The sequence below is a fragment of the Mytilus galloprovincialis genome, chromosome 12, assembly GCF_965363235.1.
Source record: "Mytilus galloprovincialis chromosome 12, xbMytGall1.hap1.1, whole genome shotgun sequence".
NCBI lineage: Eukaryota > Metazoa > Mollusca > Bivalvia > Mytilida > Mytilidae > Mytilus > Mytilus galloprovincialis.
In genome coordinates this window covers 62,720,740-62,742,732 of record NC_134849.1, presented here as the reverse complement: position 1 = coordinate 62,742,732, position 21,993 = coordinate 62,720,740, and the positions used below count along the sequence as shown (strand labels likewise).

Genomic DNA, 21,993 nt, shown 5'->3' with positions numbered 1-21,993 from the left:
TTTGTCCATCCGTTCATTCCTCCGTCCGTCCGTTCGTCGCTTCGTACATCCCAAATTTGGCCTCAACCAAATGTTATAAAACTTATACACAATGCTTATTACCACAAAATATATCAAGTTAGAATTTTGGTGGCATCACTTTAAGAGTTATACCCCTTTACCAATGGAATAAAATGCTTCAGTGAGCGCAACCTGATCCCACTGCAGAGGTCGAACCCTGAACAATTGGTGCAAGTTTGGACACAATATTCAAGCTTGATACTGTCTGAATTTGGATTGTGATAAAAAAAAATACATAATATAGGTTTCTGACACAAAATAAATGTGGTGAATTATCTAAAAAAAATTAAATGGGTTAAAAAATTTGTATTAAATTTCAATTGAAAATTTCTTTCTATTTCGCAATACTGTGAATAATAAGAAGATTTCTTGCTATTGCCCAATACTGTACAATTGAATATTTATTGCAATTGAGCAATACTGTGCGATTCAATATTTCTTGCTACTGCGCAATACTGTGAAATTGGAGATTTCTTGCTATTGCGCAATATTGTGCTATTGGATATTTCTTGCTATTGCGCAATACTGTGCAATTGAAAATTTCTTGCTATTGCACAATACTTAATACAATAATTTACACATCCTGTTTGGTGTGTATCTTCTGCCATACCATTATTATTTGCTTTTATATATAAATCAATATAGTAAGATACGGATCTGGACCGGACTGGAAACGATTTTTTTCCGGAATTGAATAAAAAGATCTAGGGTCGGCGGGTTTGAGTCAGGGTCGGTCAGGAAACATACATATATTTTTTTTTGGCCTAGATAGAAAATGTTATTTGAAAGAAAAAAAATCAGGCATGCAAGATCCACAAAAATGACAGTACATGTACTAACAAAACAATTGGATAATTCCTTAAGCAGTAATAGCCTTAAACAATATTTTTTGACCAATTTTCTTTGTCCATCTTATAATTTTTCAAAGATCATCTCCTCTGAAACCAATGTCTGTCATATTTATTTAAGTTAGGCTGTTAGTTTTCTCAATTGAATATTTCATATTTTTCATGTCGTGGCCTTTTATAGCTGACTTTTATGGTACAGGTTTTTATACGACCGCCGTATAAAAACCTGTACCATAAAAGTCAGCTATAAAAGGCCACGACATGAAAAATATGAAATATTCAATTGAGAAAACTAACAGCCTAACTTAAATAAATATGACAGACATTGGTTTCAGAGGAGATGATCTTTGAAAAATTATAAGATGGACAAAGAAAATTGGTCAAAAAATATTGTTTAAGGCTATTACTGCTTAAGGAATTATCCAATTGTTTTGTTAGTACATGTACTGTCATTTTTGTGGATCTTGCATGCCTGATTTTTTTTCTTTCAAATAACATTTTCTATCTAGGCCAAAAAAAAATATATGTATGTTTCCTGACCGACCCTGACTCAAACCCGCCGACCCTAGATCTTTTTATTCAATTCCGGAAAAAAATCGTTTCCAGTCCGGTCCAGATCCGTATCTTACTATGCCCAAACAATCCAAATGGCTGCTCCCAGCACAAATGTGCTACAACTAAGGTTTAAAAAATGTCAGCACTGCGAGGATTATTCAATTAAAGCTTCTTTAAAGAGATTAAATCATTTTGGGGTACAGGACCCTAACCAGACATGACATTTAACTGACTGCAAATCTGACAGGGAGTGCAAAAATTAAAAAAAAAAAAAAAAAAAAAAAAAAAAATCCCGACCTACCGACCCTGATTAATTTGACTTGGAAGCAGGAAACAGACATATTTTTTTTTTTGGCCCTATCTAAAATAGTTTTTCAAGATAATAGACAACAAGAATGTGTCCATAGTACACGGATGCCACACTCACACTTTCATTTTCTATGTTTAATGGACCATGAAATTGGAGTCAAAACTCTTATTTGGCATTAAAATTAGAAAGATCATATCATAGGGAACGTGTATTAAGTTTCAAGTTGATTATACTTCAACTTCATCAAAAACTACCTTGACCAAAAATTTAACCTGAAGCGGGAAACAGACGGACAAGGCTAAAACTTAATGCCCCCTCAAGATCCGCTACGGCGGGGGCATAAAAAGGGTCAAATAAAGTACAAAGTTGAAAAGTATGGAGGACCCAAAATTCAAAGAGTTTTTTGCCAAATACAGCTAAAAGTATCTTTTCCTGTGGTAGAAAATTCTTAGTATTCATAAAAACTGAAAGTTTTGTAAACAGTTAATTTGTAATTATGACCATAATCATAATATCAATAATAATTCATGTCAACACAAACATTGCTTACTAATCACTTGGCTTCCGTCGTGATAAACTTATCAGCTGTACATGATCTACAAAAATGTCAATATGACAAAAAGCAATAAACAACAGGAGTTATTGACCTTTAAAAATGACAAATTTTGACTTATAATAGTGTTCATCTGTCTGTGTGTCGGTTCATCTGTTTGTCCATCCGTTCATTCCTCCGTCCGTCCGTTCGTCGCTTCGTACATCCCAAATTTGGCCTCAACCAAATGTTATAAAACTTATACACAATGCTTATTACCACAAAATATATCAAGTTAGAATTTTGGTGGCATCACTTTAAGAGTTATACCCCTTTACCAATGGAATAAAATGCTTCAGTGAGCGCAACCTGATCCCACTGCAGAGGTCGAACCCTGAACAATTGGTGCAAGTTTGGACACAATATTCAAGCTTGATACTGTCTGAATTTGGATTGTGATAAAAAAAAATACATAATATAGGTTTCTGACACAAAATAAATGTGGTGAATTATCTAAAAAAAATTAAATGGGTTAAAAAATTTGTATTAAATTTCAATTGAAAATTTCTTTCTATTTCGCAATACTGTGAATAATAAGAAGATTTCTTGCTATTGCCCAATACTGTACAATTGAATATTTATTGCAATTGAGCAATACTGTGCGATTCAATATTTCTTGCTACTGCGCAATACTGTGAAATTGGAGATTTCTTGCTATTGCGCAATATTGTGCTATTGGATATTTCTTGCTATTGCGCAATACTGTGCAATTGAAAATTTCTTGCTATTGCACAATACTTAATACAATAATTTACACATCCTGTTTGGTGTGTATCTTCTGCCATACCATTATTATTTGCTTTTATATATAAATCAGAAATAACCAACTTAAAATGGAAAATTTTTAAGAAAAAAAAAGGAAAAAAAGGGGAAAAAAATCCCACCCCAAAATTTTTGGAAAACCCCTTATGATTCATTACCCCCAAAATCAATCCCAGTCTTCCCCTTTTTGTTTGGTGCCTTGCAGTACAATTTCAGAGAGATACATACACTTGATATCCATACACTAACACACAAGTTATGGTCTGGAAACTAGAAAAAAATCTTGTTTTTTGCCCCTTATTTTGGCCCCTAATTCCTAAAATTTAGAGGCAATTACCCCTTAAATCAATCCCAGCATTGCCTTTGTGATATGGAACCTTGTGGTACAATGTCGGAGAGATCAATACACTAACACACAAGTTATGGTCTGGAAACTAGAAAAAAATCTAGTTTTATGCCCCTTTTTTTGGCCCCTAATTCCTAAAATTTAGAGGCAATTACCCCTTAAATCAATCCCAGCATTGCCTTTGTGATATGGAACCTTGTGGTACAATGTCGGAGAGATTAATACACTAACACACAAGTTATGGTCTGGAAACTAGAAAAAAATCTTGTTTTTTTGCCCCTTTTTTTGGCCCCTAATTCCTAAAATTTAGAGGCAATTACCCCTTAAATCAATCCCAGCATTGCCTTTGTGATATGGAACCTTGTGGTACAATGTCGGAGAGATCAATTCACTAACACACAAGTTATGGTCTGGAAACTAGAAAAAAATCTTGTTTTTTGCCCCTTTTTTTGGCCCCTAATTCCTAAAATTTAGAGGCAATTACCCTTAAATCAATCCCAGCATTGCCTTTGTGATATGGAACCTTGTGGTACAATGTCGGAGAGATCAATACACTAACACACAAGTCATTGTCTGGAAGTTACAAAAATGCTTATTTTTGGCCTCTTATTACTTAACTGTTGGTACCATAACCCCTAAACTCAATCCCAACCTTCCTTTTGTGGTATTGAACCTTATGTAAAAATAGAGATCCATTCACTTAAACTAAAGTTATTGTGCGAAAACCAATGTGTCTTCTGACGACAACGACGCCAACGTCATACCAATATATGACCAGAAAAATGTTTATGGTCATATAAAAATTGCTGAACTTTTCGTTTCCGTTCTCTTTTTTTCCAAAAAAAAGAGGTCAAATGTCTTCAACAAGAGTGTACACGCTAAAATGTCTCGCCTTCTTTACTGACCTTCGATTTCATGAAAGTCTTAAAGAAAAAGGTTTAACTAAAAGTATTACACAAATTAAACATTATAGATATATGACATTGAGGTCAAGGTCAGATAAATCCTAACAGACAGACATATACACCTTACATTTTGTTATACACCAAATATAGTTGACCTTTTGGCTTATGGTAATTGAAAAACAGACCAAAACAAAAACCTAACATTGACCAATAAACCATGAAAATTAGGTCAAGGTCAGATAATACATGCGAGACAGACATGCACACATTACAATTATCATGATTATTTCATATTTCTCATATTGCTATAAGTATTTGAAAAACAGACCAAAACATAACAAGAGTGCACACGCTGAAATGTCTTGCCTCCTTTACTGACCATTGATTAAATGAAAGTCTAAAAGATAAAATTTAACTAAAAGTATTACACAAACTTAACATTTTAAAAGATCTATGAAATTGAGGTCAAGGTCAGATAATTCCTATCAGACAGACATTTAAACCTTACAATTTTTGGTAATTGAAAAACAGACCAAAACACAAAAACTTAAAATTGCTTATGTTGCTACAATTATTTGAAAAACAGACCAAAACTTAACAAGAGTGCACACGCTAACATGTCTCACCTCCTTTACTGGCTACTGATTTTATGTTGTTATTCCTAAATATAAAGCTTTACTTCAAGTATCACATAAACTTTACATGATCCAAGAAAATTTGGTCAAGATCAGATAAACCAAACCAGAAATACATGTACAAATCACAATCGTTTCAGGCACAAAATATAGTTGACCTATTGCTTATAGTTTCTAAGAAACATATCAACCAGGATATCTAAGAAAGAACCTTACCATGTACTAATTAACCATGAAAATGAGGTCAAGGTCAGATCATACCTGCCAGACAGACATATACACCTTACAATCATTCGATACACCAAATATAGTTGGCCTATTGCCTATACAATCCAAGAAAGAAACTTAACCATGAAAACTTAATATTGATCAATCAACCATGAAAATGAGGTCAAGGTCAGATCATACCTTCCAGACAGACATATACAACTTACAATCATTCCATACACCAAATATAGTTGGCCTATTGCCTATACAATCCAAGAAAGAAACTTAACCATGAAAACTTAATATTGACCAATCAACCTTGAACATGAGGTCAAGGTCAGGTGATACCTACAAAACAGACATATACAACTTACAATCATTCAATACACCAAATATAGTTGTCCTATTGCCTATAGAATCCAAGAAAGAAACTTAACCATGAAAACTTAATATTGACCAATCAACCATGAACATGAGGTCAAGGTCAGGTGATACCTACAAAACAGACATATACAACTTACAATCATTCGATACACCAAATATAGTTGGCCTATTGCCTATACAATCCAAGAAAGAAACTTAACCATGAAAACTTAATATTGACCAATCAACCATGAACATGAGGTCAAGGTCAGGTGATACCTACAAAACAGACATATACAACTTACAATCATTCGATACACCAAATATAGTTGTCCTATTGCCTATAGAATCCAAGAAAGAAACTTAACCATGAAAACTTAATATTGACCAATCAACCATGAAAATGAGGTCAAGGTCAGTTCATACCTTCCAGACAGACATATACAACTTACAATCATTCCATACACCAAATATAGTTGGCCTATTGCCTATAGAATCCAAGAAACTTAATCATGAAAACTTAATATTGACCAATCAACCATGAACATGAGGTCAAGGTCAGGTGATACCTACAAAACAGACATATACAACTTACAATCATTCGATACACCAAATATAGTTGACCTATTAATAATAGTTCAAGAGAAATAGACCAAAATACAAAAACTTAACAATGAGCAATGAACCATGAAAATGAGGTCAAGGTCAAATACACTTGCAAGACTGACATGTACATTGTAATTTACTTCCATACACCAAATATAGTTGACCTATTGCATATAATATTAGAAAAAAAGAACAACACAAAAAATCAAATTACACCACTGAACCATGAAAATGAGGTGAAGGTCAGATGACACCTGCCAGTTGCACATGTACACTTTACAATCATTTCATACACCAATTATAGCATAATTTTTTATTATTGTATCTGATATATGGACTTGAACCTGACAACTTAACCTTGATCACTGAACAATGAAATAAGATTGAGGTCAAAGGAAAACTGTCTGACAGACAAGGGGACCTTACAAGGTACATGTATGCACATACTAAATAAAGTCATCCTATTTATTTAAAATGAATCACAAAAGGTTTATCAAAGACATGAAATATTTTTATTTTATCATATTGAAAATAAAGGCAATTTTTTGAATTTTTCATCAATTTAATCAGAATGTAATACTGTAAAAATAATCAGGATTAAAAGATGTTTTGAAAAGTAATTGATTAAACTAAATTACTTGTAATTTTTGGTTGATTAATGATTACAATGATTACTTAAAAAATTAAAATCAATTATAGCTGACTAATGATTACAATTACAATTACTCCAAACCTGATCTGGGATGAGACTAGTTAACCATGAAAAGGAGGTTATAGACAGACTGTCGGTGTAAGAATCTCAAATAGAATTTTACAAAGCTTGTTTTCGCCTTAACACTCTTGAATGAAATAAAAGACATCTACTAATTTTCATTAATATTGACGAAATCACAAACCAATAATTTCCTGAATACAAAATGGTGGCTTAGCTTTGTGAAAGGCTGGTAAAGAGTTGAATTTAGCGTCTCAATTATATGAATTTGGCCAACAATGGCCAATCAAAATCGTAATAACAAATAAATTGCATTAGAATTTGAAATTTTTATTTCAAGACATAAAGAATGTCCCCTAGAGTATCCTGGTTTTGTACCTGGTTTATTCTAAGTGTAAGCATTTGTAATTAAAAGTATGTGTACCTGTAAGTATTCCATCACTTCTTTATACTGCCCCAATTCCCTTGCTGCTGCCAGATCGTATGGAGTCTTACCCTGAAATACAAATCTTTATATTGCCTTTATCTGATTATTATAAAGAAGACTTTTGTTACACATATCATACAATAAACAAGACCAGTAGCAGATAAGAAAATACATAAATTATGGCACAGATGAGAGGTTTTTCTGCAACTATTCCAACTAGATAACTTAAATACAAGAATTTGGCTGCAGTGTCTTCCTCTATCTTGAATTTTGAACAAACGGTAAAATCTTTAGTGAAATGTGCAAATTTCGAATATTGTATGTAATTTAAGTGTAAGACTTTTCATGTTGATATAGAAATGTAAGTGTTTTATCATACTTACGACTATATTTTACAAAAAAACAACATATTAGGGTTGTTTTATTAATTTATGTTAAACTTTGCCATATAAGGAGAGATAATACAATAGAATGATTTTTTTAACTATTTTATTATAAATATAGGATGAACTTATTTTAATGTATTGCTTAAGACTATTTTCATACTATTTTAACAACTTTGTTATCATTGTAACAACAATGGATTGGTGTATGTGTCTTTTGACATGTTGTTTGTTTACATTGGGTTTAATGACTACCAGTGCCATATTCAGGATATTGCCAGGTCTAATTTTGAATCAATACAAATTATTATTTTTGATATCAAAAACTATTTTATCCATTTACTTATAGGTTATTATTATTGCTTCTTTTCCCTAAAACTGAGATATTCATATACTTTGGCTTGCAAATTATGGAATAATAAAATTATCCCCTTTTAGTATAACTAATCACCCAAAATGTGTTAGTGGTCTATAAACAAAATCATTTTATTTTTGAAGATTTTGAAAACAAATACGGATTTCTTTTATATAATCCCCTATCTTCAGGTGTTTTATAGTAAAATTTAGCCATCTAAGTCTATAAAACACTTTCATATTTTTAGTTCAATTTAAAAGATCATGTGACATATGAGTAACTATAACCTTGAGAAAAAAAAATAATTGTACCAAAAATATCTTAAACATCATTTTAGTGATGCATTATTTACTAGTTGAATACTGAGCCTTTACTATAATATATTACCTCGTGTGTTTTAACAAAGGGACTGATGCCTCCTTCTTCTACCAGACACATTGTGGTCTGTAGACGTCCACACTCAGCAGCCAGATGTAGAGCTGTTTTACCATCTGTCTATAATTATACCAAATAACATGTAAATATTATGGATACTACTTTGTTACCAATATAAATAGTATACAACATATCCTACAACTGATATAAAACTTGTCTGATAAACAGGATAATGTTGTGTAATAAATAAAAACAAAATGTATATCACATGAATCAGTGGTCAAAACTGAACAAAATGACCAGTCACACTTGTATTCATATTGTACATAAACAACAAATAAACAACAAGTTTTTTTTTGTTGGATGTCAGAACTTCCATCAGAAATGTCATGTTAACCTTTTTTCAAGAAATGCATAAAATATTTATATCAATGGATTCAGTGCAATGCACAGAGATAAATGAGATCTCACTTTATATAATTATAGCAAGTATTTGTTAATATAATAATGAAATCTGTCTGATTAACATGGTTCAGAATAATGATCAATTTAAAAAAAAAAAACTTTTTCAAAGAAATATGAAAAATAGTTACATTTCCTGATTTAGTACGAGGAGACAAGTAAAATGAGACCCCACTTTATATGATTCTAACAAATAATATTTGATGTTCATTAAACCTGTCTAATTAACAACATGATTTAGTGTTGATTAAAAGTAATGTAATCAGATTTAGTAGATAACATACTGATGTGATATCTTTGTTACATCTGTTCTCCAGAAGTAGTCGAGACACTGCCACATGTCCTCCCCTGGCTGCCCACATTAATGCTGTCCATCCTCTAACCTGGAATAATACAACTGACATCAAAACTTGTCTGATAAACTGGACAATGTTGTGTAATAAATATTAACAAAAATAAATAGTCACATTAATTAAAACTGTCTGATTAACAACAGGATTTAGTGTAGATTCAGTATAATCATAAATTTCATAAAAGTAAATTTTTCAAAGAAAAATGAAAAAAGTTATATTTTCTGATTCAAAATAATACTACGAGTAAAATGAGACCCCACTTTATATGATTATTACAAATATTTGTTGTTCATTAAACCTGTATAATTAACAACATGATTTTGTGTTGATTAAAAGTAATGTGATTAGATTTAGTAGATAACATACATCTCTGATATCTTTGTTACATATGTTCTCCAGAAGTAGTCGAGACACTTCCACATGTCCAAACAAGGCTGCCCACATTAATGCTGTGTATCCATACTCCTGGAATAATACAACTGACATCAAAACTTGTCTGATAAACTGGACAATGTTGTGTAATAAATATAAACAAAAATAAATAGTCACATTAATTAAAACTGTCTGATTAACAACAGGATTTAGTGTAGATTCAGTAAAATCATAAATTTCATAAAAGTAATTTTTTTAAAGAAATATGAAAAAAGTTATATTTTCTGATTCAGAACAATACTATGAGTAAAATGAGACCCCACTTTATATGATTCTGACAAATATTTGTTGTCCATTAAACCTGTCTAATTAACAACATGATTTTGTGTGTTAAAAGTATTTAGTGTAGATTCCATTTAATCATTAATTTTAATAAAATAAATCATTCAAAAAAGCATGATAAAAGTTTTATTTCCTGATTTAGTACAACATACAGAAAACGAGACCCTCTTTAAATAAAGATTATTAATATTATTATTATTATTATTCATACAAGCATTTGTTGTCCATTAAACATGTCTAATTAACAACAGGATTTAGTGCAGATTCAGTATAATCATTAATCTACAAAAAAAATCAAAGAAAAGTGAAAAAGAGTAGTATTTACAGATACAGAACAATTATATGATTAAATGGAATTACATTTTATATGAATCTAACAACTATTTGTCCTTTTTACAAGATATTTCTACATTAGATCTTTATACATATCACTACCTGACCAAAGTTGTTAACACAACATCAAGTGAAACATAAGTGTAAAAAATTGTTTCATGTCAAGAAGCAAAATAAGAACTTCATCATCCATAACTCAAACAAAAAGAGAAATATTTTAAAATCAAACCATGCATGCATTTTTCCATTAAAACTGTCTAATTTAATTCAGAATTTTGATTTAATCTTGTTTCAGTATAATGACTAAGTATCAGTTAACATACAGACCAATGGTAATTGAATAGTGCAGGTTTTATTATTGTGTGTTTTATTTTTTATACCAATGGTCTAGATAGGCCAAGGGGGAATGGTACAAAAGTAAATATGGTTTAACCCCTCAACATTTTGTGCCCGTACCAAATCAGACAACCTGGACCATGTGTTGTTTGTTGTTATATTTGTTTGTCTATTTACTAAGTAGTCAGGTCAGGTCTGGGCCATGTGTTGTTTGTTGTTATATTTGTTTGTCTATATACTATGAGTAGTCAGGTCCAGACCATGTGTTGCTTGTTGTTATATTAGTTTGTATATTTACTCTGAGTAGTCAGGTCAGGTCCAGACCATGTGTTGTGTGTTGTTATATTTATTGTCTATTTACTGTGAGTAGCCAGGTACAGACCATGTGTTGTTTGTTGTTATATTTGTTTGTCTATTTACTTTGAGTAGTCAGGTCAGGTCCAGACCATGTGTTGTGTGTTGTTATATTTATTGTCTATTTACTCTGAGTAGTCAGGTCCAGGCTATGTGTTGTGTGTTGTTATATTTATAATCTATTTACTTTGAGTAGTCAGGTCCAAAGCATGTGTTGTTAGTTGTTATATTTGTTTGTCTATTTACTCTGAGTAGTCAGGTCCACATCATGTGTTGTGTGTTGTTATATTTGTTTGTCTATTTACCCTGAGAAGTCAGGTCCAGACCGAGTGTTGTGTGTTGTTATATTTGTTTGTCTATTTACTCTGAGTAGTCAGGTCCAAACCATGTTTTGTTTGTTGTTATATTTGTTTGTCTATTTTCTCTGAGTAGTCATGTCCAGATCATGTGTTGTGTGTTGTTATTTTTGTTTGTCTATTTACTCTGAGTAGTCAGGTCAGGTCCAGACCATGTGTTGTGTGTTGTTATATTTGTTTGTCTATTTACTTTGAGTAGTCAGGTCAGGTCCAGACCATGTGTTGTGTGTTGTTATATTTATTGTCTATTTACTCTGAGTAGTCAGGTCCAGGCTATGTGTTGTGTGTTGTTATATTTATAATCTATTTACTTTGAGTAGTCAGGTCCAAAGCATGTGTTGTTAGTTGTTATATTTGTTTGTCTATTTACTCTGAGTAGTCAGGTCCACATCATGTGTTGTGTGTTGTTATATTTGTTTGTCTATTTACCCTGAGAAGTCAGGTCCAGACCGAGTGTTGTGTGTTGTTATATTTGTTTGTCTATTTACTCTGAGTAGTCAGGTCCAAACCATGTTTTGTTTGTTGTTATATTTGTTTGTCTATTTTCTCTGAGTAGTCATGTCCAGATCATGTGTTGTGTGTTGTTATTTTTGTTTGTCTATTTACTCTGAGTAGTCAGGTCAGGTCCAGACCATGTGTTGTGTGTTGTTATATTTGTTTGTCTATTTACTGAGTAGTCAGGTCCAGACCATGTGTTGTAAGTTGTTATACTTGTTTGTCTATTTACTCTGAGTAGTCAGGTCCAGACCATCTGTTGTCTGTTGTTATACTTGTTTGTCTATTTACTCTGAGTAGTCAGGTCCAGACCATGTGTTGTCTGTTGTTATATTTGTTTGTCTATTTACTCTGAGAAGTCAGGTCCAAACCATGTTTTGTTTGTTGCTATATTTGTTTGTCTATTTTCTCTGAGTAGTCAGGTCCAGATCATGTGTTGTGTGTTGTTATATTTGTTTGTCTATTTACTCTGAGTAGTCAGGTCCAGACCATGTGTTGTAAGTTGTTTATTTGTTTGTCTACTTACTCGGAGTAGGCAGGTCCAGACCATGTGTTGTCTGATGTTATATTTGTTTGTCTATTTACTCTGAGTAGTCAGGTCCTGACCATGTGTTGTGTGTTGTTATATTTGTTTGTATATTTACTCTGAGTAGTCAGGTCCTGACCATGTGTTGTGTGTTGTTATATTTGTTTGTCTGTTTACTGTGAGTAGTTAGATCCAGACAATGTGTTGTGTGTTGTTACATTTGTTTGTCTATTTACTCTAAGTAGTCAGGTCCAGACCATGTGTTGTAAGTTGTTGTATTTGTTTGTCTATTTACTCTGAGTAGTCAGGTCCAGACCATGTGTTGTCTGTTGTTATATTTGTTTGTCTATTTACTCTGAGTAGTCAGGTCCAGACCATGTGTTGTGTGTTGTTATATTTGTTTGTCTATTTACTGTGAGTAGTCAGGTCCAGACCATGTGTTGTGTGTTGTTGTATTTATTTGTCTATTTACTCTGAGTAGTCAGGTCCAGACCATGTGTTGTGTGTTGTTGTATTTATTTGTCTATTTACTCTGAGTAGTCAGGTCAGGTCCAGCCCACGAGTTGTGATTTCTGTTTGTCTATTTACTCTGAGTAGCCAGGTCCATACCATGTGTTGTCATATTTGTTTGTCTATTTACTATGAGTAGTCAGGTCAGGTCCAGACCATGTGTTGTGTGTTGTTATATTTGTTTGTCTATTTACTCTGAGTAGTCAGGTGCAGAACATATGTTAGTATTAGTATGTCAGTGTTATGCTTTAAAATAAGGTAGGTTTCACATTTAGTGCAGTACTCTGATTACATGTATAGTTCAGTGAGGTGTTATGATATGTCTCATTTTCTGTGTGTCTTATTCTGTGTTGAACATCAGTGTTGTGTCCTTTTGTGTCTCATGTTCTGTGTTGAACATCAGTGTTGTGTCCTGTTGTGTCTCATGTTCTGTGTTGAACATTAATGTTTTGTCATATGATTCATGTCCTGTGTTGAACACCAGTAATGTGTCATGTGATTCATGTTCCGGTGTTGTACATCAGTGTTGTGTCCTAATGTGTGTCTTGTTCTGTGTTGAACATAAGTGTTGTGTCCTGTTGTCTCTCATGTTCTGTCATATGATTCATGTCCTGTGTTGAACATCAGTGTTGTGTCATGTAATTCATGTTCCGTGTTGAATATCAGTGTTGTGTCATATGTCATATGTTGTCTTTAAATGCATGTTGGTTTATAATGTGTCTTCTATTTTGTATCGAAAACAAGTGTTGTGTCATGATATGTCTCACGTTTTGTGTTTAACATCAGTTTTGTGTTATGATATGTCTCATGTTCTGTGTTGAATATCAGTTTTGTGTCATGAAATGTCTCATGTTCCGGTGTTGTACATCAGTGTTGTGTCATGATGTGTCTCGTGTTCTGTGTTGAACACCATTGTTTTGTGTCCCATGAGTTGTGATGAACATCAGTGTTTTGTCAGGATGTGTCTTATTTTCTGTGTTGAACATCAGTGTTTTGTAATGATATGTCTCATGTTGTGAGAACATAAATGTTTTGTCATGATGTGGCTCATGTTTTGTGTTCAACATAAATGCTGTGTGTCATGTTCTGAGTTAAACACCAGTGTTGTGTCATGATGTGTTTTGAGTTGAATATCAATGTTGTGCCATGATGTGTTTCATTTTTTGTATTGGACATCAATTTTGTGTCAAGTGTCTCATGTTGAACATCAGTGTTGTGTCATGTGTCTCATGATCTTTGCTGAACACAGATGTTGTGTCATGATGTGGCTCATGTGTTGTGATGAACATCAGTGTTGAGTCATCTGTCTCATGGTCTGTGATGAACATCAATATTGTGTCATGATGGGACTCATATGTTGTGTCATGATGTAGCTTGTGGTCTGTGTTGAACATCAATGTTCTGTCATCATGTTTCTCATGTTTGGTGTAAACACCGGTGTTGTGTCATGTGTCTCATGGTCTGTGATTATCATCAGTGTGGTCATTATGGAGCTAATGTTTTGTATCAAATATCTGTGTTGTGTCTTATGTGTCATGATGTTGATAATGTTCTGTGTTGAACATCAATGTTCTGTCATGATGTTTTGTATCAAAGTGTTGAATCATGATGGTCAACACAGAACATTGGACACATTATGTGTTCTGTGTTGAACATCAATATTCTGTCATGATGTGTCCCATGTTCTGTGATTGATATCAATGTTGTGTCATGATGTGTCTCATGCTTGGAGCTAATGTTTTGTATCAAATATCTGTGTTATACATCAGTTTTGTGTCTTGATGTGTCTCATGTTATGTGTTGAGTGCCCAGAGAGAATCATCAACTTTTGGTTGGAAAATTGGAGTTGAACATACCTGCCAAGGCGGACTCTAACTTTATAAAATCAGTGTTGTCAGGAAAGTGGTACAGTAGTTGAACTACTTAGAAAACTCGTTCACCAAGCCTAGCAATTTATTAAAGTATCCTGCATTCGTGTGGCATGTACTGATTATGTACAATGTGCTGTGTTTTGAAATACCTTGTATTTGAATGTTTTATACTGCCTATGTACATTCTTCTATGTTTGTATTGTTGTTTGATTTTCCTGTATATGTACAAAGTAATAGTCTGACCTGATGTTTTATAGTACTAATTCAAAGTTGTCTTGAATTTTACAAGTTTACCTATTTGATATTTAATATTACTAGTTTACCTATTTAATCATGATGATATTCAATGTTACAAATTTACCTACTCGATATTCAATGTTTCAAGTTAACCTATTTGATATTTAATGTTACAAGTTTACCTATTTGATATTCAATGTTACAAGTTTACCTATTTGATATGCAATGTTACCAGTTTACCTAATTGATATTCAATGCTTCAAGTTAACCAACTTGATATTAAATGTTACAAGTTCACCTATTTGATATTCAATGTTACAAGTTTACCCTCTTGATATTCAATGTTACAAGTTTACCTACTTGATATTCAATGTTACAAGTTTACCTATTTTATATTCAATGTTACAATTTTACCTATGTGATATTCAATGTTTCAAGTTTACTTACTTGATATTTAATGTTACAAGTTTACCTATTTGATATTAAATGTTACAAGTTAGGCCAACTAAATTTAATTAGTAGATTTTCATCCAAATTTTTGAAAAAAATGGGGCGGGTGGGAGGATTTTATTTTTTATTTTTTATTTCATATCAAACCATCAAAACGTTTCCTTCATATATGCAAGAGTAATAATAAGCTTATAGCATGTATTTACATGTACAAGGAATCGTACATAATTTTCCAACTTCTTAAAATTAATATCTCTGATTGGCAAACGCTGTTCTACATGCACATGATCATGTTGCCACTTTAAAAACCTATTTTTTTTTAGTAAAAGGCAAACACATGGAAAAATGCTCTCTTCAGTTGGACTAACTACACCAAGTTACTTTTGCTTTCTTAGAATGAAGAAAATATGCATTGGTATGCAACACAAGAATTATGAGTACAGAATAAAATGAAAATTCAAACAGTGTTGAAAATAAAAGTGTTGGTGCTTTTAAGATTCGTATGCATGATGCCAATATAATAACAATGTAAAACATGAATTTAGCAAAAAGAAGAAGGTGTTTAATGACTCTATTGAGGGTATTGGGGCAGAGGTTGTTTGCTGTTTCTCAACAAAAAAACAATAGCCATGGGTAAATCTAAGTGTCTGTTTGCCGACTTTTTGAACTCAATATATCTCAAAAATCTAACAAATTTCGAGCTTGTGTCAATTGTTTTAATCCAGTCATTTTTGTACCAACGTGTTCCACAATTCTTGAGCTTGGGATATCATTCACAGTCCAAAATTCCTGACACAAAGTCATTGGCATTGTACAGTATCAATAATAATTTCCACGGTTTTCTAATCATAGAAATTTGTGTCATGCCGCAGCGATTTACATTCTTGGAACAGCGTATTAATCGTAACCCGAATATTTTATGCCCTTCCCATAATCAATCTCTATTCTCGGTAGATGATGTTGTCATCATAGATCTGTAGAGTCATTCTAAATTACTCGAAGAAATACGAAAAACGAAAATTGAAACAGGAAGTTTTGAATGAAACGAAATCATTGACGTTTACCGGTAACGGAAATGAACAAAATCCGGAAATCGTAAATTTTTCAAAATAAAAAAATTCGGGGCGGGACGATTTCAGAGGGGCGGGCGGGGATGAAAATCTATCAATTAATTTTAATTGGCCTTAGCCAACTTGATATTAAATGCTCCAAGCTTACCTATAAATTACAATGTTACAAGTTTACCTATTTGATATTCAATGCTTCAAGTTTACCTATTTGATATTCAATGTTACAAGTTTACCATCTTAATATTCAATGTTACAAGTTTACCTATTTGATATTCAATGTTACAAGTTTACCTTCTTGATATGCAATGTTACAAGTTTACCTATTTGATAGTCAATGTTACAAGTTTACCTTCTTGATATTCAATGTTACAAGTTTACCTTCTTGATAGTCAATGTTACAAGTTTACCTATTTGATATTCAATGTTACAAGTTTACCTATTTAATATTCAATGTTACAATTTTACCTACTTGGTATTCAATATTACAAGTTTACCTACTTGATATTCAATGTTACAAGTTTACCTACTTGATAATCAATGTTACAAGTTTACCTACTTGATAATCAATGTTACAAGTTTAACTGCTTGATATTCAATGTTACAATTTTACCTACTTGGTATTCAATATTACAAGTTTACCGTTTGATAATCAATGTTAGCTCCATTCGCCAGGCAAAGCTTCAATTCTTCTACTCTTCCTTCTTTAGCAGCTTCAAGGAGTTTCTGTTAGAAAGAAATATAGTTTACATTTAACAGAATGTAAAAAGTGTAGTAACTTAAATGTTTTTCACGCTAATGCCAGGCAATAACTATATTTTAGAATGACTGATTTTGATTGGTTAATACAAGGGAGACAATGTGCTCTATTGAATACAATAATGTGACAAACATTATTGGGGTAGGGGGGAGGGGTGTGAATTGAAAGCGGTGAAAAATATATATTGTTTTGGCAAAAGCAGTGGTGAAAAAGAAAATAGACCCAGAGGAAACCCTGCTTATGATTACATTGTATACTGTTCCTAAGTTTTGAAGAAGAAAAAGATTTTTTTTAAAACATTTCATCCTCACATAATAAAGCTAATCTGAGTGAAAATTGTGTTTCAATATAAACATGTAATTTATGACAACTTGGTAAGGAGCAGTGTAATATTTGTATGTTTGATGATATATTATTTTTTGACAGATATACTTTGAATGTCTCTAAGCTTTCTCTATTAAAGAAATAACAGTGTTGTTTTTAATATTTTAGCCTAAAAACATATTTTCAATCAAGAAAAAGAAATTAATAAATAGTGACTATTTAATGATCAAGTACCCTTTTTGTCAGTGGGGAACAATCACCTGTGGGGACGTATTTGACACTTATGTGTTTTTACAGATGTTAATCACTACTTCCAAGTTTTATGACAAACAATAGGTAAGCTTGGGTAATTAAAATGAATAGACCTCTTTTGAGTTGGTTGCATTTCTGTCAAAAACTTTTTGTTTTAGTGAACATCATTCATGAATGCGCTTAGGGGTTTTTGTCACTTCTTCCCCATGTTGAGAGAGCAGTTAAAAAATATAATGCTTTATTGCACGAGTTATAATGGTTACAGTATTTTGTTCATACAAAAGCTTCTGTCCAAGTTTCTTAACATTCCATGAAGGTTTGACAAGAAAAATTGATGTCTAAAAAAAAATTTAACAACAGACTGAACCTTAATGTTGACGCTGTTGAGGGAATCTAGGATCACATTGTCTCGCTTTCACGACATAAATGTTGTAGGCTCAACAAAAATCACTCGACTATAAAGAAGAAAAAATCTTACCTTATTCCAATCTTCCATATTTTCTAAAATAGAAAAATAGATGTATAAATCTGTTGAGTAATTATTGCGTTTAAACCCGCTGCAATTGTTTGCAACCTTCCTAAGTCACGAATTTGATGTTCAGTAGTTGTCGTTTGTTGATGTGGTTCATAAGTGTTTCTCGTTTCTTGTTTTTTATATAGATTAGACCGTTAGTTTTCCTGTTTGAATGGTTTTACACTAGTAATTTTTGGGGCCCTTTATAGCTTGCAGAGCGGTGTGAGCCAAGTATCCGTGTTGAAGACCGTACTATAACCTATAATGGTTTACTTATAAATTGTGACTTGGATGGAGAGTTGTCTCATTGGCACTTATACCACATCTTCATATATCTATATACGGCAATACTATTTGGGTTGGACAGATCATTCACACATCCTACAGCTCATCAGTCTTACAAAAGTCAGACTATTAAAGAGCGTATGGTACTTTGACAAGTTATTGCACAGCTTTCAACAATGAGAAGTGAACACCTTAGTTACCTATACCTTTTTATCTTACATTTGTACTAGTATTCAGAATATTTTAAGTCTATAATATAAAATTATATTCTTTTTTATCATGAAATCAACAAAGTATTAAACAAAACAATCCATATTTGAATTATAAACCATCTGAGCCAGGTTTTAACTTTTGACTTCAGATAGAAAGGCATAGTAGCAGCAAATATAAATTTTTAATTATGGGTTTAAATTTACACGACAATGGATTTACCCATCAGCCTCCCAAACATGAGCCGGATTTTTACAATTTGATGAGAGTTTTCAAAAATAAGATTTTTCAAAAAGGCAGAAACATTCAAAACTCAAAAGGAACTAGCAAATTATTTATAAATATATCATGCGTGTGGAATTATTTGTGACCACTTGTCCCTGGGGAAGTATAATTGTAAATTTTACTTGTGCAGAAAAAAAACTGTATGATTTTTAAAAGTGTTTTGAAACAAAATAAATGATGTGTGTGTATATAAAAGTAGGTATGGGGTTAAACATCAATGAAATTTCTTTCTCTGCCTGCATTTTCTGTTTTTTACTTGAGTCATCAAATATTATTTTCATTCCTTTTGTCTTGATTACCTGGTGCATCTGTTTTTAGCAGGTTTTATCCACCTTGATAGAAACTCAGTCGAGAAAAATTAAAATGACACCTCCCATGGATAAGGCATAAATCCTAATAGACGATTACTGGTCAATGGACTAAGATAACGTAATGTTTATGAGAACTGGGTATGCATACTTATGTTTTGTTTTTATTTTGGTAATTAATATACTTCCTGTTTTATTTAATTCATGAACATTGCTGTTTTGACTTGAATACGTTTTTCACATGATGATCATTGGTAACCTTAGTGATTTTCAAAATTCTAAGGCGACTTAAATCGTCATTTCGCAGGCAAGGTTATGGCCTGCATAGGTTTCCAGTGTAATTTTTTACTTGTCCAAGGGCAAGTCAGACAAAAAAAAATACTTGTCAGGTTGTTCAAATGTACGAGCTCAGGGGATAGCATTTCCACATCCTGCCATACATAAACATGGTAAATACCCCCAACTTAATTAAAAACAAAAAGTATATTTAATAAAATAACATAAATAAAGTATGACCCTTTTGCAAATGTTTTTCAACATAACATAAGATGTGGTATGATTGCCAGTGATGCATGTCTCAACCAGAGACCAAATGACATAGAAGTTAACAACTATAGGTTACCTCACAGCCTTCAACCGATAATTTACAAGGCTTGATAATATGTATTATCGTTTCGAGTGTATTTGAGTCCTGACGGCATTCAAATAAGAATCGAGTTGACCTCCAAAAACTGCTGACTGTTATATAAGGGATATAAATATTAACATAGATAAAAATAGATAGATAACCAATTCATGCCCACAGCCATTTTCTATAAGTACGCTTTAAAATTTGCTAAAAAGAATGTTAAGTCCTGGACCATGTAGACCATTTGAATTTTCAAGTGAAAGGCCCTCCTCAAGAAATGTAATGCTACTGAAAAAAGCACTAACATAAATGATGGGTGGCCTTGGATATTTGTTTTCCAATTTCAAAGGTTTCCTCTCAGAAATGAAAGGGCCCAGATCATTGGGCCCAAACAAATCAAACCCCTGAAAAGTATGTAAGTGTGTGTTATATTGCTATAAAGGCCTTCACTAAAAGCCCTTTTTGAATATGGCACTAGCCTATGCTCTGAGACCCTAGCGTAACTTGGACCGAGACAAAAATATCTGCGTCGCTGCATGCAAATACTGTGAATTCACAAAACACAGAAAAAAGGTCATAAAAGGGCAATAACTCAAATAAGGAGTCGTCTGATGATTTCAGTCATGTTTGACTTATATGTAGATTTGTCTGTCTGATAATTTTTGCTTTTTAAAGTTCCTGCCTATCTATTATAGTTTGGAAAATAATCGGCGGAAATGAAAAAAAGTCAGTAAAATTTGACATTTAAGTGCAATGACTCCTTTAAGAAGTCGTCTGACAGTTTTGATGTAAATAAACAGCAGGCAGTTCTCAACATTCTGAAAATTTCTGTCCTTTTTCAGATTTTCTTTATGCAAAGCATTTTTTCAGATCATGATAGACACAACTTATATTTTACACCAATGTTCTATGTTTAGCCATGTCCGCCATGTTGGTTTGCAGGCAGGGTCATCTGACACATTTTTAAAACTAGATACTCTAATGATGATTGTGGCCAACTTTGGTTTAATTTGTCCCATTAGTTTCAGAGGAGAGGATTTTTGTAAAATTTAACAACACCAACGATAGACAACTGACGCTAAGTGATGAGTATGCCAGGTGAACTAAAACATATATATGATACAATACATACTAATTTGATGAAAACTGAGGTCAGCTAAATTTATCAGTAAGAAAGTGCCATCGTCTAAAGCAGATCTCTGAAAAATATTTCTAAATCATATTTACTTGTTTAAGCCTGATATATGTAAAATATATGAATCACTTCAAAATACTTTATCGGTACTTCTTTTTTCAGTAACTGTTGTGATATACAGTGAAACCTGGGTAAACCGAACCCTGATAAAACCGAATTTCAGTTTAAACCATAAATTTTCAAAGTCCCACAAAATTTACCTATCAATTAACGTTAATCTAACCTGGAAAAACCGAACCTTGTCAACACCGAATTCCGAACGATTTTTGAAGGCTCGATAGTAAATATGTATTTAAAAATTACCTGTCAAAATCGATCGATAGCAATCAAAACAAAAAAGTGTTTTTAATTATTTGCATGATTTCATTAAACAAACACAGGATATCCCCGAGGGTATTTGAGGTTAAATTAACTGGTGAGTTGTTATGACAAACTAATTAGCATGTTTGTGTCCATGTATTCAGTGATCAAATGATTTATGTTGTAAAGAAACGTTAAACTGGTCAGCTTCCCCCATCGCCGAAAATGACAAGAAAGGAACTTTCTCTTAGATCAATTAAATGCACGTTACTCAAATAATTATCGTGACTGCCATTCTGTAGCTAAACGGTTTAATTAAGTAATAGTTTTAAAGTTTTAAAGTCTTTCACTGGATTAGGAAGTCATGAAACACGACAAGGTCAATGGCTTTCGAATGCCGGATTCCCTTTAGAGGCCCTATATATTT

The 21,993-nt window shown here is 32.5% G+C and overlaps 1 protein-coding gene across 1 annotated transcript in view; it reads right to left on the bottom strand.

The window, feature by feature from the left end:
* The window catches only part of LOC143054501 (uncharacterized), a 75,168-nt gene that overhangs the window by 34,619 nt on the left and 18,556 nt on the right, over window positions 1-21,993 (bottom strand). The window contains exons 6-12 of the mRNA XM_076227520.1: window positions 21,204-21,270; window positions 18,320-18,342; window positions 17,148-17,231; window positions 9,623-9,721; window positions 9,188-9,286; window positions 8,454-8,561; window positions 7,326-7,397 (exon numbers count right to left, since the gene is read on the bottom strand). Of these exons, the coding sequence (XP_076083635.1) occupies window positions 7,326-7,397; window positions 8,454-8,561; window positions 9,188-9,286; window positions 9,623-9,721; window positions 17,148-17,231; window positions 18,320-18,337 (480 nt within the window). The 5' untranslated portion in view covers window positions 18,338-18,342; window positions 21,204-21,270. The remainder of the gene's footprint in view (window positions 1-7,325; window positions 7,398-8,453; window positions 8,562-9,187; window positions 9,287-9,622; window positions 9,722-17,147; window positions 17,232-18,319; window positions 18,343-21,203; window positions 21,271-21,993) is intronic.